The sequence below is a fragment of the Anser brachyrhynchus genome (assembly GCF_964034855.1).
Source record: "Anser brachyrhynchus genome assembly, contig: SUPER_30_unloc_1, whole genome shotgun sequence".
Taxonomy (NCBI): Eukaryota; Metazoa; Chordata; class Aves; order Anseriformes; family Anatidae; genus Anser; species Anser brachyrhynchus.
The window spans coordinates 126,427-139,151 of record NW_027664146.1 but is presented as its reverse complement, the minus strand read 5'-3'; the positions used below and the strand labels follow the sequence as shown (position 1 = coordinate 139,151).

At 51.7% G+C, this 12,725-nt stretch overlaps 1 protein-coding gene across 4 annotated transcripts; it reads left to right on the top strand.

Moving 5' to 3' along the window:
- The first annotated feature begins 3,907 nt into the window (after positions 1-3,907).
- Positions 3,908-11,189, top strand: LOC308184310 (uncharacterized protein). Of its 4 annotated transcripts, none has more exons than XR_013942625.1 (4): positions 3,908-4,184; positions 4,385-6,128; positions 8,797-9,138; positions 10,118-11,189. XR_013942625.1 is itself a non-coding variant. In XM_080608308.1 (2 exons), exons 1-2 carry the CDS (start codon positions 4,142-4,144, stop codon positions 6,004-6,006), a joined length of 1,665 nt encoding a protein of 554 aa, XP_080464434.1. In that variant the 5' UTR covers positions 3,908-4,141; the 3' UTR covers positions 6,007-7,640. The 4 variants fall into 4 exon arrangements, 1 of the variants encoding a protein (XP_080464434.1); XR_013942626.1 differs by having other exon boundaries at positions 10,048-11,189; XR_013942627.1 differs by lacking the exons at positions 8,797-9,138; positions 10,118-11,189 and adding an exon at positions 6,825-7,640.
- The last annotated feature ends 1,536 nt before the right edge of the window (positions 11,190-12,725 follow it).

Sequence of the window (12,725 nt, the reverse complement as noted above, 5' to 3'; positions counted from 1 at the left end):
AGAAGCCCTGAGTTACAGAGCAGGGCTGGAAGCACCAGTGGTTTCTTAATATCTCAGTAACAAACTGCTCCCACAGGCAACTTTTCAGCATATATCACCTTTTTTGTAGTATTAAGAAGCCCCCCCCCCAAGAAAAAAAAGAAGATATATATATATTCATATATATATAGCAAATGACAGGCTCTGTGTAAGTGGCAGAAAGAGATCGTTACCACGATCCAGCTTGCTAACCTGAAAACCAAAGAAGAAAATTGTGACACAAGCCAGGACAGAGCTGCTGCAAGGGAGGCAGGAGCAAATCAACATCTTCACATCCATCTTCACTAGGGAGAGCTGAACAGCAAAAAAATATGTATATATAAAGCAGTGAAATGAGCTGAGCATGGTGCAAAGAACATCAATATGAAAAGGTTTTCCTAGAGGAAACTTGTTTGCAAGAACCTGCAGAATGAGGCAATCGTTAAAAAAAATAATAATAATAAAGTAAAATAAAATAAAAAACAGTTGGGTTGGGCCAGTGAGATTTGTGTCCAAGCTGTGCTGACAAGGAGGTCAGGTAGCTCCTCCTCCATGGGCACCATTCCCACCACCCAAGGGGAAAAAAAAAATGGTGTCCACAGTGTTCCTGGTCCCACAGACTGAGCACTGCTCTCACATTTCTGCAAGGTCTCCCTTCTCCCTTGGAAGGGAGTTTTTGGGGGGAGAAAAAAAAAAAAAAAAGAAGCCATTTTCTCCGGCTTATGATGCTCCTTAAAACAAGGGGGAAAACCTGCAATTGAAATAATCTTTAAGAGGGTGGGGGATAGAGAGAAGAAAAGCTTTCTTCTCACTCCTGTGTGTCTCCGGGATGTGGTGATAGCAGGTAAAGCTGCCAAATAGGGGTCACATTTTTTTGGGGGGTGGGGGGGACACCTAGGAGGAGGGTGACCTGTGATGGATGCCACGGGCCAGGACCTAATTGGTTGCAGAATGAAAATAACTCATCCCAGATTCAGGCCAGCCTGGGGTCCCCTATTGCTGGGGATCCCCAAGCCCCCCATAGCTGCTTGAACACCCTCCCACCCCCCCCCAATCCTACATAGGAACTGGGGGTCCTCCAAGGCCCAGAACCCTGCTGTACCTCTCCTGAAACCATCCAGACCGCTGCTCCCCAGGGTGGAGGAAGTATCGCTGCTTGGGACTGCAGTCCTGCCCCCTTTGCAGCTTGCTGGGGCCTAAGAAGGAGGGTGGGTCAGAAAATCCCAGAGGCTGTGAGGGCATAGGCAAGCTCCTGCCAGCTTCCCCAGCTCACCAAGATTGCTCTCTGCTTCCTGCTTTCTGAGCACAAAGGGTGGAGCTGAACCTGAGATCTGCAAACCCACGGCTCACAGGAGCCTCAAAGACACCCTCCCAAGGTCAAAACCAAAACATCCGAGCTCAAACCGACTCTTCTGCATCCAGATCCCCCTCCGGAGCATCATTTCTGCCCACCCAACCCAGCAGAGCAGAGGGGAATCCTGCCCCAGCGCAGGGGCATCCCGCAAGGCAATCACACATCGGGGCGCCTGTTGCACCCCAAAACCTTCATGCTGCAGGGTGTACATTGCTCCCACTCCCAGCACGTGCTGAAACTAGGGAGGCTGCATTTAGGAGCAAAAAGCAACCAAGGTGTTATATATATATTTATATAAATATAGGTTTTCAGCTGTGATTTTTAATTCTCTTTAAAAAAACAATTATTTTTCCCCCCATATGCCCTCTCCTATTGCTGGCATCACCTTTGCAAACATCTTTTCTGCTGGCATTTCTCCTTCCTCAAAGCAGGAGGCATACACAGACACAAGCTGTGGTTTCGTTTGGGGGCAGCAGGCAACAGAAAGCATTTAAAAGTAGTGACAAGTTCAGAACAACAGCAAATAGCAGGGGACTAGCTCTGAGCTCCTGCTAAAGCAAACACACTTGCAGAAAAGGGCACGAGTCCGAGCACGGCCGACTGCTCCAAATGATTTGAACTGTCTGAACAAACCTTGCTCCATTCCCTGTGACCTCCCCTTGTGCTTCGTGCAAGAAATTGGGAAAATGCCACTCCAGGAGGGTTAAATTCTTACAGCCAGCCGAAGCGAGTGGTAGTTTCATTTCTCATGTCAGCCTTCCCTCGTTTGCTTGCTTTGCTTTCATCCACACTTCTGTCTATGTTTAATCTCAGCCAAGCAAGACTCGGTGCCTGCCAGCTGCTCTGATCAAAGCATCAGGCAAGGAGCACATCCAATGTGTGGCATATTTAGGATGGGTGATGAGGTTGTGTGCCAAACATGCCTTCTTCCAGGCAGCAAGAAGCAAGTACTCCTCAGTAAAAACCTTCAGCTAGGGTTTTCTGCTTGCAGATCATCTCCACGAGCCACAGAACTGCTTTCCCAAGCCTTGTACCAGATTAATCAGCAGGCTTAAAAAGTGCTGGAAGGGGGATAAATGCACCAAGACACACACAACATTTCTGCATTGCTGATTTCCTCCTGGTTTTCACCCTTGACTCCATCTTATCCTGCATTTAGGGCTACATCCACCTCCACATCCTGTATAACATCAGATTTCGGATGAGGGTCCTCAGAGCCCTCTGTGCATTGCAGGGAAGAGTTTCCCTTTGCCACCTCCTATTTAGGAATATCCTAAGTATCCTATAATCCCTTTTCCCTGGTGAGCAAGGATCCAGGCTAAGAGCAAGGGATGAAAGGAGCTGCTGGGTTAGCAAATGGAGAAGAGAGATCGAATCATGACCCATCCCAGGCAGCTGAGCTGCATGAAGATGCCTGCAGCTATCACAGAGCCTCAGACCTCGGATTAACCACAATATTCTCTTTGAGAGCAGAAGAACCAGATTATTCTCTTTGAAGCTGAGGAGGAACCAGAATATTTTGTTATTCCTGAAAGTGCATGAGCCTGTGGATTTCCTGCAGTGCTGGAAACCTTGTGCCCTGCAGCGAGTGCTTTACACACATCCTCGTGCCTGCCAGCAGCACAGCAGCAGCAGGATGCATTGGTGCAATAAAAATGCACAGCCAAAAGTGATGCATTAACACCTAGGTCACGCTTTTGCAGAGAAAAAATGCTGGGAAGCACATGCACATGTGCTTCTGTGCATGCCTGGGTGCACCCACGTGTATGTGCACAACCCAGGAGCTGTAAATATTAGAGACGCAACCAATTTGTGTCTCCTGCACACCTCAAAACCCCACAGTCCTACTGTTCCCCAAAAAAACCTTCCCGCTGTTTTGGGGCTGCTGCTGATGGGGGGCATCAGGGGTGGTGCACCGGGGGTCCAGCTGGGATGGAGTTAATTTTCTTCCAGCAGCCCCATGGCGCAGTGCTGGGGTAAATCAATGCTGATAACGTGTGGACAGGCTGTTTGCACTGTGTCAAGGTCTCCTTTGATCTTCATCTGCACGAGGGGACACAAAAAGGCTTAAGCTAACCACAGAGATATCGTTCTCAGCTTTTAAACAGAAAGGAAGGGGTCTGGGGGGACAAAGTTTGTTCGAGAGCTGCCCGGGCACACATTTACCCATGGGAAATAGTGAGTGGCCTTCACAACATTTTTTTCTGTTTTTTTTTTTTCCTAATTTCTTTCTTCCGCTTCTCCTTTCCTTATGGAGCTATTTTTATCTCGGCCCCAGGTGGAGAAGGAGGAGGAGGAGGATGGGGAAAAAGAGGGGGAGAAGGAGAGGTAGGAGGAGAGGAAGGGAGGGAGGGAGAGGAAGAGAAGGAGGAGGAGGAGGAAGAGAAGGAGGAGGAGAAGGGGGAGGAGAAGGGGGAGGAGGGAGGAGGAGGAGGAGAAGGAGGGGGAAGAGTGGGAGGGAGGGAGGAGAAAGAGGAGGAGTGGGAGGGTGGAGGAGGAGGAGTGAAAGGGAGGGGAGGAGAAGGAAGAGAAGAGGAGGAGGAGGAGGAGAAAAGGGGGGGGGGGGAGGAGGGGGAGGAGGAGGAAGGCTCTCATCGGGAGCTGCCCCCTCTGGGGCCAGTGGGCAGTGGGGAACCCCCACCGAGCACCCCAGGACCCCCAGAGCTCAGACCCAGCTCCCTGCAGCCCCCACATCCCCTGAAGCTGAAGGTGGGAGCCCAGCAGCGTGCGTGCTTCCTCCCCCGGATTTTCTCTCTCAGAGCGCTTTGGATGGGGAGGAAGAGGAGGCACCAGCCAGAAGCCCCTCAGGCAGGTGGGTAGCAAGAAGGGGGGGAAATGATGGAGCCTTGACCCCAAGGCATTGCCCATTGTTGTCACCACTCCTTGATGCAGTGGCACCACCCGGGGCTATGGGGCAGGCTGGATTTGGGAGAGGGAGCCCTAAAGGTGCTTGGGATCCATGGCCAAACTTTGTAGAACGGGTTTTTTGCATCTCTGTCTTCATCCCTACAGCTGACAATGGCCTGGAGGATGAGAAGGGGGAAAAAACAGAGACACCGAACGGAGCAGGGCTGTGTTCTGGACAATCCAAGAGGAACTTAGCCCAGAAGGCAAACTCAACCCCACAGCGCCAACCACGGCAAAGCTCCAAGGAACCAAGTGGTGAAGCGAGGCTGGAGCCCCGTGGCCACCGGTCATCAAGGGCGGGTGGAAGCCCAAAAGGCTGCCAGAGGGATCCCACGGTGGGGAGATCCTATAACATCAGTGAGGCCAGGAGGCCGGGAGGCACAGCACACAGAGCCTCCTACGGGTGTCCGGACTGTGGGAAGACCTTCAGCAGGAGGTCATTCCTCGTCCCCCACCAGAGGATCCACACCGGGGAGAAGCCCTTCACATGCCATGAGTGCGGGAAGGGTTTCCGAGTGGGGTCGTCCCTCAACAAGCACCAGCGGATCCACACGGGGGAAAAACCCTACAAGTGCTCAGTCTGCGGGAAGAGTTTCCGCCTCAGCTCCACCCTCAGCACCCACCGGAAGGTTCACACCGGGGAGAAACCCTACACGTGCTTGGTGTGTGGGAAGGCTTTTCGTGTGAACTCATACCTGCTGGCCCACCAAGCCACCCACAGCATGGACAACCCCTTCCAGTGTCCCGCCTGCGGGAAGCACTTCAGCATGAGGAGGTATCTGGCCATCCACCAGCGGATCCACACGGGAGAGAAGCCCTTCAAATGTCCAGAGTGCAGGAAGGGTTTCAGCCGGAGATCCATCCTAATCGTCCACCAGCGGACCCACACTGGGGAGAAACCCTACAAGTGTCCCGAGTGCGGGAAGGGCTTCATCATGAGCTCAGACCTCGCGGCCCACCGGAGAATCCACACCGGGGAGAAACCCTACAAGTGCCTCAGCTGTGAGAAAACCTTCCACCTGAGCTCCCACCTGACGAGGCACCGGCGGTGCCACACCGGGGAGAGGCCATACAAATGCACCGACTGCGGGCAGAGCTACACCGACAGCTCTGGCCTCATCAAACATAGGAGGCTCCACACTGGGGAGAAGAAGTCGACACTCAGCACAGCTCAGGGAGCAAGGAAGAGACGCTACAAATGCTCCCGCTGCGGTAAGATCTTCAATATGAAGTCAGCCCTGATGGTCCACCAGGTGAGCCACACTGGAGAACGACCCTACAAATGCCCCAAGTGCGAGAAGACCTTCAGCCACAGCACGGCCCTAGGGAAACACCAGTGGGTCCACACAAGGGAGAGACCCTTCAAATGTCCCGACTGCGGGAAGGGCTACACTGACGGCTCCACATTGCGGAGGCACCGGAGGAGCCACGCTGAGGTGAGACCTTATAAGTGTCCCGGCTGTGGGGAATGCTTCAGCATCATCTCCGCTCTCCTGAAGCACCAGCGGTTCCATACCAAGGACAGGCTTTACAGATGCCCCGACTGCGAGAAGAGCTTCCACTCCAACTTTCTCCTCGTCACCCACCAGCGAACCCACACAGGAGAGAAACCCTACACCTGCCCCACCTGCGCCAAAGCCTTCCGCCAAGCTTCCCACCTTACCCGGCACCAGAAGATCCACACGAGGAGCGCGGCTGGTACTGCATGGCATGCAATGGCCCCATAGCAATTCCAAGCGGCACTCAGCAATGGCACAGGGACTGATCCAGGAATCTCAACCACCTCAAGCCCACTGGCTGCCACAAGTCACTCATCCCAAGAAGCCTTGACCTGTATGCTGCCAGCCCGGTAAGCACTGTAGGGTACATCCTGCTCACCCAGATGTTAACTGGAGCCCAGAATTAACCAGTTACTGGTTACAGCATGACCATGCCACCCTTTTGTAGCATGACCCTTATTTTTTCTCACCCTGTCAACAAGCCTTTGGGTTAAGGCTGCGACCACTCTTGTATTTTAAGTTTTTGTTTACCCTTAGTTCCTATTCCTATTCCTTTATCCCTGAGTCCCTCTCCTACTCCCCTTCCCAAACTGACCCCTCCTGCCCAACTCACTCTCAGCTTCACTCCCATCGTTACCAAAGTTGGTCCAGAAAAATCATATGTAACCTCTACTTTTGGATCACAATTTGTCCTTTAAATGTGTAGAGCTGGCACTGTTAATTAGTGCATCCAGACTGAAACTTCTTGCCTCCTGCTGGCCAAGGATGGCTCTGTTATCACACTCTAATTCCGCTCAGCTTATGCCCATACAAAGATTTTACAGGGTATTTGGGGACTTTATGGTGTATCTGGGGACAGGCACAGGAGTGCTTTATAGTATTGATGCTGAAGTCCTGGCCAATAAGCTAGACACAACAACTACCTTGCTGTGCAATTGTCTCATTTGCTTACAATCATCATTTAAGTTGGGAATGGGGTCATAAAGGTTAACCCTTTATGAGAATGTATAGACCATGGTGACCGTGTGTTATCTCTAAATGTCAAGGGAACGTTTCCTTGGCTTTGAGCTGCCTTCAAACCCAACAGTGGGTGCAAGCTGAAACCGTAAGAGAAGGTGACACCTGCTGAAATTCATGGAGGTGCCTGAGACAATGCTGCTGATACTGAATGCCATCAACAAGCCCAGTGACACTTGGCAAACTTTGCTTGCAATGACTTAGAACCGTATGAGATGCTGAGGTTATCGACCCCTTCTTTGGGTTCCCACCAAGCTGGACCCATGGTCTGTTATCCCATGGATCACCAGCAGGGAAGGAAAGGATGGTGACTGGTAGATGCTGAAGATTGCATTCCCAAGTCAAGAGTTTGGGTGTGAAAGGAAATCCTGTCAAACCCCTGATCTGTGCCTTAATTCGCTTGGGGGAATCCATCCCCGTTGTGTCCCAGCGATCCCACCGAGACGACGTTGCGTATGTTTACAGTCTTTGGATTGTTTTGGGTGTATTGACTCTGTGTAGCCATACTACAAGTGTTCTTCTGTGCTTCCATAAGTTTACTACCCAACCTATTTGTGATTTTAACTGCACTGCTCCAATTACCACTTATCAAGCACTGCCAACTATACTCTCTACTACATATCGCCCCTATCCGTATGAATTTCTCCCTAATTGAACAGTAGAGAAAGGTCCAAGTCACTCAGCCAATGAAGCCCTGATAACCACGGTCATGTAAGTCTTTGCATGCCCAGATATTAATTTTAGCCCGGCATTAATAAATTATTGGATTTTCTGTTGTTTCAAGCCAGAAAATTATGCGACTGTTTCTCATGCTGTTATTTTGAAATAAATAGTTTGTTCCTAAAGCTGTTGGTCTGGTGTCTTTTACCATATCCCAAAACTATAACTCAGCAGGGCTGCCTCAAGCCCCCAGAGCCTGGCTGTGGGGAGAATTCATGGCTCTGCTAATGAGCAGGGACTCGTTTAGCCACAATAACTCTTTTGCTCATCTATCATGGTACCTCCAGCAGCCAGCCAACAGGTCTGCTAACTCTGGTTTCCATGCCAAAGCTTCCAAACAAGAATTGCACTTTATAATCTGAGCTGCATTTTTTTCTGAAGAAAAGCTAGATGCAGTAACTAGAGAACAAAACCACAATTTTATTTGACAAAATAGCTCATTATCTAGGGGGGGAAAAAAAAAAACAGGACTCACTGCAAAGTGTCATTCAACACCTCACGGGATGTTACAGTTTCATTAATTTCACCCCAAATCCTACACTTGTCACTTTGCTGAAGCAAAGCCACCCAAGGAAGAGCCCCATAGGAGCCACCAGCCCTTGCTGAGTGTAAAGAAAATAATAATAATAATGCAGCTATTCCAAAACCATCTTCAAAGTACAAAAGTAGATAGATTTTTCCTCTTTTCTAGCATGAAAAGCAAACAGAAACCTTGCAGGTAGAAAAAGCAAAATGCGCTGAGCCCCTCAGCATGTCTTTGGGTGTGATATTCCCCTGTAACTATATCCATACAGATATAGGTTCCCCCAAACCCACTCCATCCAGCTCAGAAGGAGCAGGATGAGGCCAGTGGTGCTGTCTGTGTTGGTGTGGATGCTCTGTGTGACCAGACACATATATGTATATACACACGTGTATATGTGCCTACTGACTGCATTTTAAACCTTGTTACCAGTTGGACCCTGGGGCATGGGGTCGAATCTGTCGTGATGTGTTTTCCTCTAACAACCCTCTCCCTTCCCTCTTCACCTCCAGTAAACTCAGTAAATTCCCATCTCCTCCAGTAAATGTCCTGAAATTCAGAGATCTGGAGACAAAGGGGGAGGAATTTGGGAGGGGGGGGAAGCTGCTCAAAAGAGCCCCAGAGATGCGCAGCCTGGATTTTGGCTCAGCACAAGGAACCAGGGCAGGGCAGTCGGGTGCAAGCATCCCTTCAACCCCCCACCCCACCCCAAATAATTATTGACAAAACAACAAATTATTGACACCTTTCTCTTTCAGAGATGCTCCAGTGATGCTGGGAGGAGGAACCGAGCTCTTGGGCTCTGCTGTCGCCTTTGTTTCAGGCACAGAGAGATTCTGGGCTGCCAAGCAAAGCTGCAGATGCTAATCCTGCCCTTCCAGCAAGGGGAAAACTGCGCCGTGCCCCGGCTCCTGTAGGATTTGGTCCAGGATCTGCCCTTAGGATAACTCAGGGCAAGGGGACAGCGGGGCCTGGGGGTGGTTGCAGCCCGGCTGCCTGCACAGAGGCACAGGAAGGGGCTGGGACAAAGTGAGAAGCTGGGAAGAGAAATGTGCAGCCCTGGGCTCAAACAAAGACAAGCCCCGAGCTGGAGCTTGCAGGTACTGTGGCTGCACTGGCCTCTCCTCCTGTATTTTTTTTCCCAGCTCTTTTCCCCTTTCTGTGATGCTCCGGGAGGATTTGGGGGAAGGATGTGTGTCACCAGATGGAGGGTCTGGCAGAAGAGTCGCCCGAATCCAGCTGGGTGGGAATATCACGCAGATCCTCGCTACACAAGTCCAAAGCCCCAAAACGTGATGTCGGGAGAAGAAGCAGGCCCACAAATAACCCACTCTGGTCCAGGTTCAGCCAGACCCACCCTCCCCTGCACCCCAGGCTGTCTCCAGCACCCAGCATCCATCCTTCTCACCCACACGCTCCTCGTTTACCACCCACACCCATGGGTGCAGCGTACCCACTGTATTGGGGGGCATCGTCCCCACTGTGTCACCAAATCTGGGGGTCCGGCCCCATTGATTAAAGACTTCAAGCCCAGGGCAGCTGGAGACACCCCCCCTTGGGGACACCCTGGTGTGTCATCCCCTGCTGCTCAAAGCCTTGGGGACTTCTCCCCATCCCAGGTGGCTGCTTTTGGGGATGGGGGATGGGGTTCATCCCCACCCCGTTGGGGGAAACAGCAACCATGACTCCACCAGGCAGACCCTGGTTTCAATGGGACATGGGCAACTTTTATGGGGTTTTATAGCCCCAGACCAGTGCAGGAGAGGTGAGTGGCTCTGGTCTTACTGGGTGGCAAAACCAGGGTGATCCTAATGCTCAGAGACCCCCCAAACCCTACAGGGATGCACGTAGCTCTGAAAGCCTCCAAAAGGACCAAATCTCCTTGATTTTTCTTGGCTTTCATTTTTCTTCCCACCCCCCACCCCCCCCACCCCACTCAGGGAAATGTCTGGGTTATTCACGTGCCTGCTGTTTCCCAAAATCTTCCCTCCCGTTTCCCCCTTTCCAAGCTCTCCTTCCCCTGCTGCGACTCCTCACCAGCTTCTCCTCCCTCTCTTGCGGACAATCCCAATGGAGCAGGGGGATTTGGAAGACTCACCCCAAAGGGGTGAGACCGAGGAGAGCACCGGCACGGCATGGTGCTGAGGAGGACCGAGGTGGCCGTTTGCCCGAGTGCCAAGCTAGGAGAAGACCCAGAGGAGGAACCCAGGCCACAAAGACCGAAGCGAAACCGTGCCAGGAAGGTGCAGGATAACCCCGGTGAAATCCGTTCCCAGAAAACCGGGATCGAGGCCAGGATGTGCCGCAAGGACAAAGCGTGCGGGTGCAGCAAGTGTGGGAAAACCTTCAATCAGAAGAACAACCTGAGCCGGCACCTGAGGACACACATCGGGGAGCATCCCTACAAGTGTTCCGAGTGCTGGAGGAGCTTCAGCGACCATTCGAACCTCATCTCCCAACAGAAGCTCCACCAGGGGGAGAAACCCTATGAGTGCTTGGACTGCAGGAAGTGCTTCAGCCAGAACACCAGCCTCCTGGCCCACCACCGGATCCACACGGGGAAAAACCCTATGTCTGCTTCAGCTGTGGGAAACGCTTCACCCAGAGGCAAAACCTCACCATGCACCAGAGCATCCACACTGGGGAGAGACCCTACTCCTGCCAGGATTGCAGTAAAAGATTCCGGAGGAGCTCCGACCTCATCCAACACGAGAGCCTCCATACAGGCGAACGGCCCTACAAATGCCCCGACTGTGGGAAGGGTTTCACACGGAGCTCCAAGCTGATGCAACACCAACCACCCACACAGGGGAAGCCCCCTACGGGTGCTCAGTGTGCGGCAAGCACTACAAGGCCAACGTCTCCTTGAGGTCCCGTCTGAAGCTGCACACGTGAGATGGGCTCACTGAGGGGCTGGTGGGGCCATGTCCTATGGGGAGATGGAGAGGAGGAAGGTGCTGTGGCCAGGGAGGGCCTGATGGGTGGATGGTGGTGAGCATAGGACCTGGAGGTAGATGGGCTCGCTGCTGAGATCGTTCCCGAGTAGTGATTCTTTCCCTTTTGCACATTAGCATTAAAATATTTTGGATTTTCCACTGTCTGTGTGTCAAGTGCTGGTTGAAACAAAACACCTTAGCTGGTTTTGGAGGTCCTGATTTCCCAAAACCTCCCAACCGCCACCATTTCTGCCTGAAATACACTCGGGCTTTTCTACTGCCACAATACCTTCTTCCACTTTCCTGTCGAAACTTCAAACCTGCATGTAAAACCCTCTATATCCCTCCCCTTCCAGGCAGGGCTGCCTACATAAGAAAAATCCCCTCTGCGGTTGCCTCTCCCTCCAGGAATCAAAATCTCTCCTGAGGAGCTTCAGGTTCTTCCCACCTCCCATTTTTCCACGTTCCTTGTTCCTTTTCCCAGCTGGTTTGGAGGAGGATCCGTGCATGGCCATGGACCCTATTCATGGGCTGCCTTCCCAGCTCATCTCCTGCCCATGGACCTCCCAATGCTCAGGGCTGATCCTGCCCTGCTCCCCTTGCTTTACTTAGGAGTAACTGCCCAACCCGAAGAAAAAGCATCACCCAAAGCTCTCGTGGTGATGTTCTAGTGAAAAAAAAAAAAAAAAAAAAAGAGTGGAAAAGCTTTTTCTGATGGGAAAAGCTTCAGGGGAAGGCCAGATCCTGCTGCACACCGGGAAATCTTCAGAGGGGATGAATTCCAGGGCTTCCAAATGCAGGAAGGGCTTCGGTGCTGGTGTGCATGTTAGGAATGACCCCAGTGCCTCCATGCTGCTATTAAAACCTTTTAATTAGCCATGGGAAATGGCTTGGAGCAGCCATTTGTCTGCCACGAGGATGTGAGGGCTAACGGAGCGTGCTGATGACCTGCCAGGTCTCTGAGACCTTAATATCGGGGGTCCTCATGGGGAAATCAAGCATGGGGAAATTAATGGGGCTGTGAACCAGGTGCATTTCTGCACCCACGGAGATGGCATCCGCACACTTTTGCTGTTTTCCATGCTTTTTGCACGCTGCCCAGGCACCAGATTTTAGCAAATCCAGCCCTGCCTCATCAATGCTTGCTTTTTCCCTGATGCATCTCGCACCGAGACCTCACAGCAGAAGACTTGGCCTCAAACCAAGCACGTGGGATTCACAAAGGACGGCTCCATCTGAGCCAAAAAAAAAAATACCCAGAAACTCTCTCATAGATCAGTCAGCCGTGCTGAGCTCAGCTCCATGTCGTCCCCCATCAGCTGAGTATCTAGCAGCCCAAAAACACCTATCCATCCGGATTCCTCCCAAAAGAAATCAAGGTGAGAAGGTGCGAGTGTGCATAGCCAAGGGTGCTGGGCTCACCCTTCATCTCACCCCCGTGTGCTCCCCCATCAAGTTGCTCCCCATAGAGCTGCTCTGTGCTGCCACATCTGCTGCCAACAACTCGGCGGTGGGTGGCGGGATGTCTCCTGACTCTTCTTCAGTGATGGCAGATGGTTTAGCAAATGGTTGAAATACTGTTTTTTTTCTCGATTGCTCACTAGCTTTCACTTGCTTTGAGAAAAGCCGAGGCTGGTGGTGGCATCTGGGAATCACCTGCTAAGCACAAACACCCACGCATAACCCTAGAGATGTTCTGTTGCAAAAAATAATAATAATAATAATAATAAATAAAAGCCCAAGTGGAGATT

Coding starts and splice junctions, on each gene's coding strand:
- LOC308184310 (XM_080608308.1), top strand. CDS start 4,142: ATGGGGAGGAAGAGGAGGCACCAGCCAGAAGCCCCTCAGGCAG. Junction 4,185..4,384: donor GCCAGAAGCCCCTCAGGCAG/GTGGGTAGCAAG, acceptor TCATCCCTACAG/CTGACAATGGCCTGGAGGAT.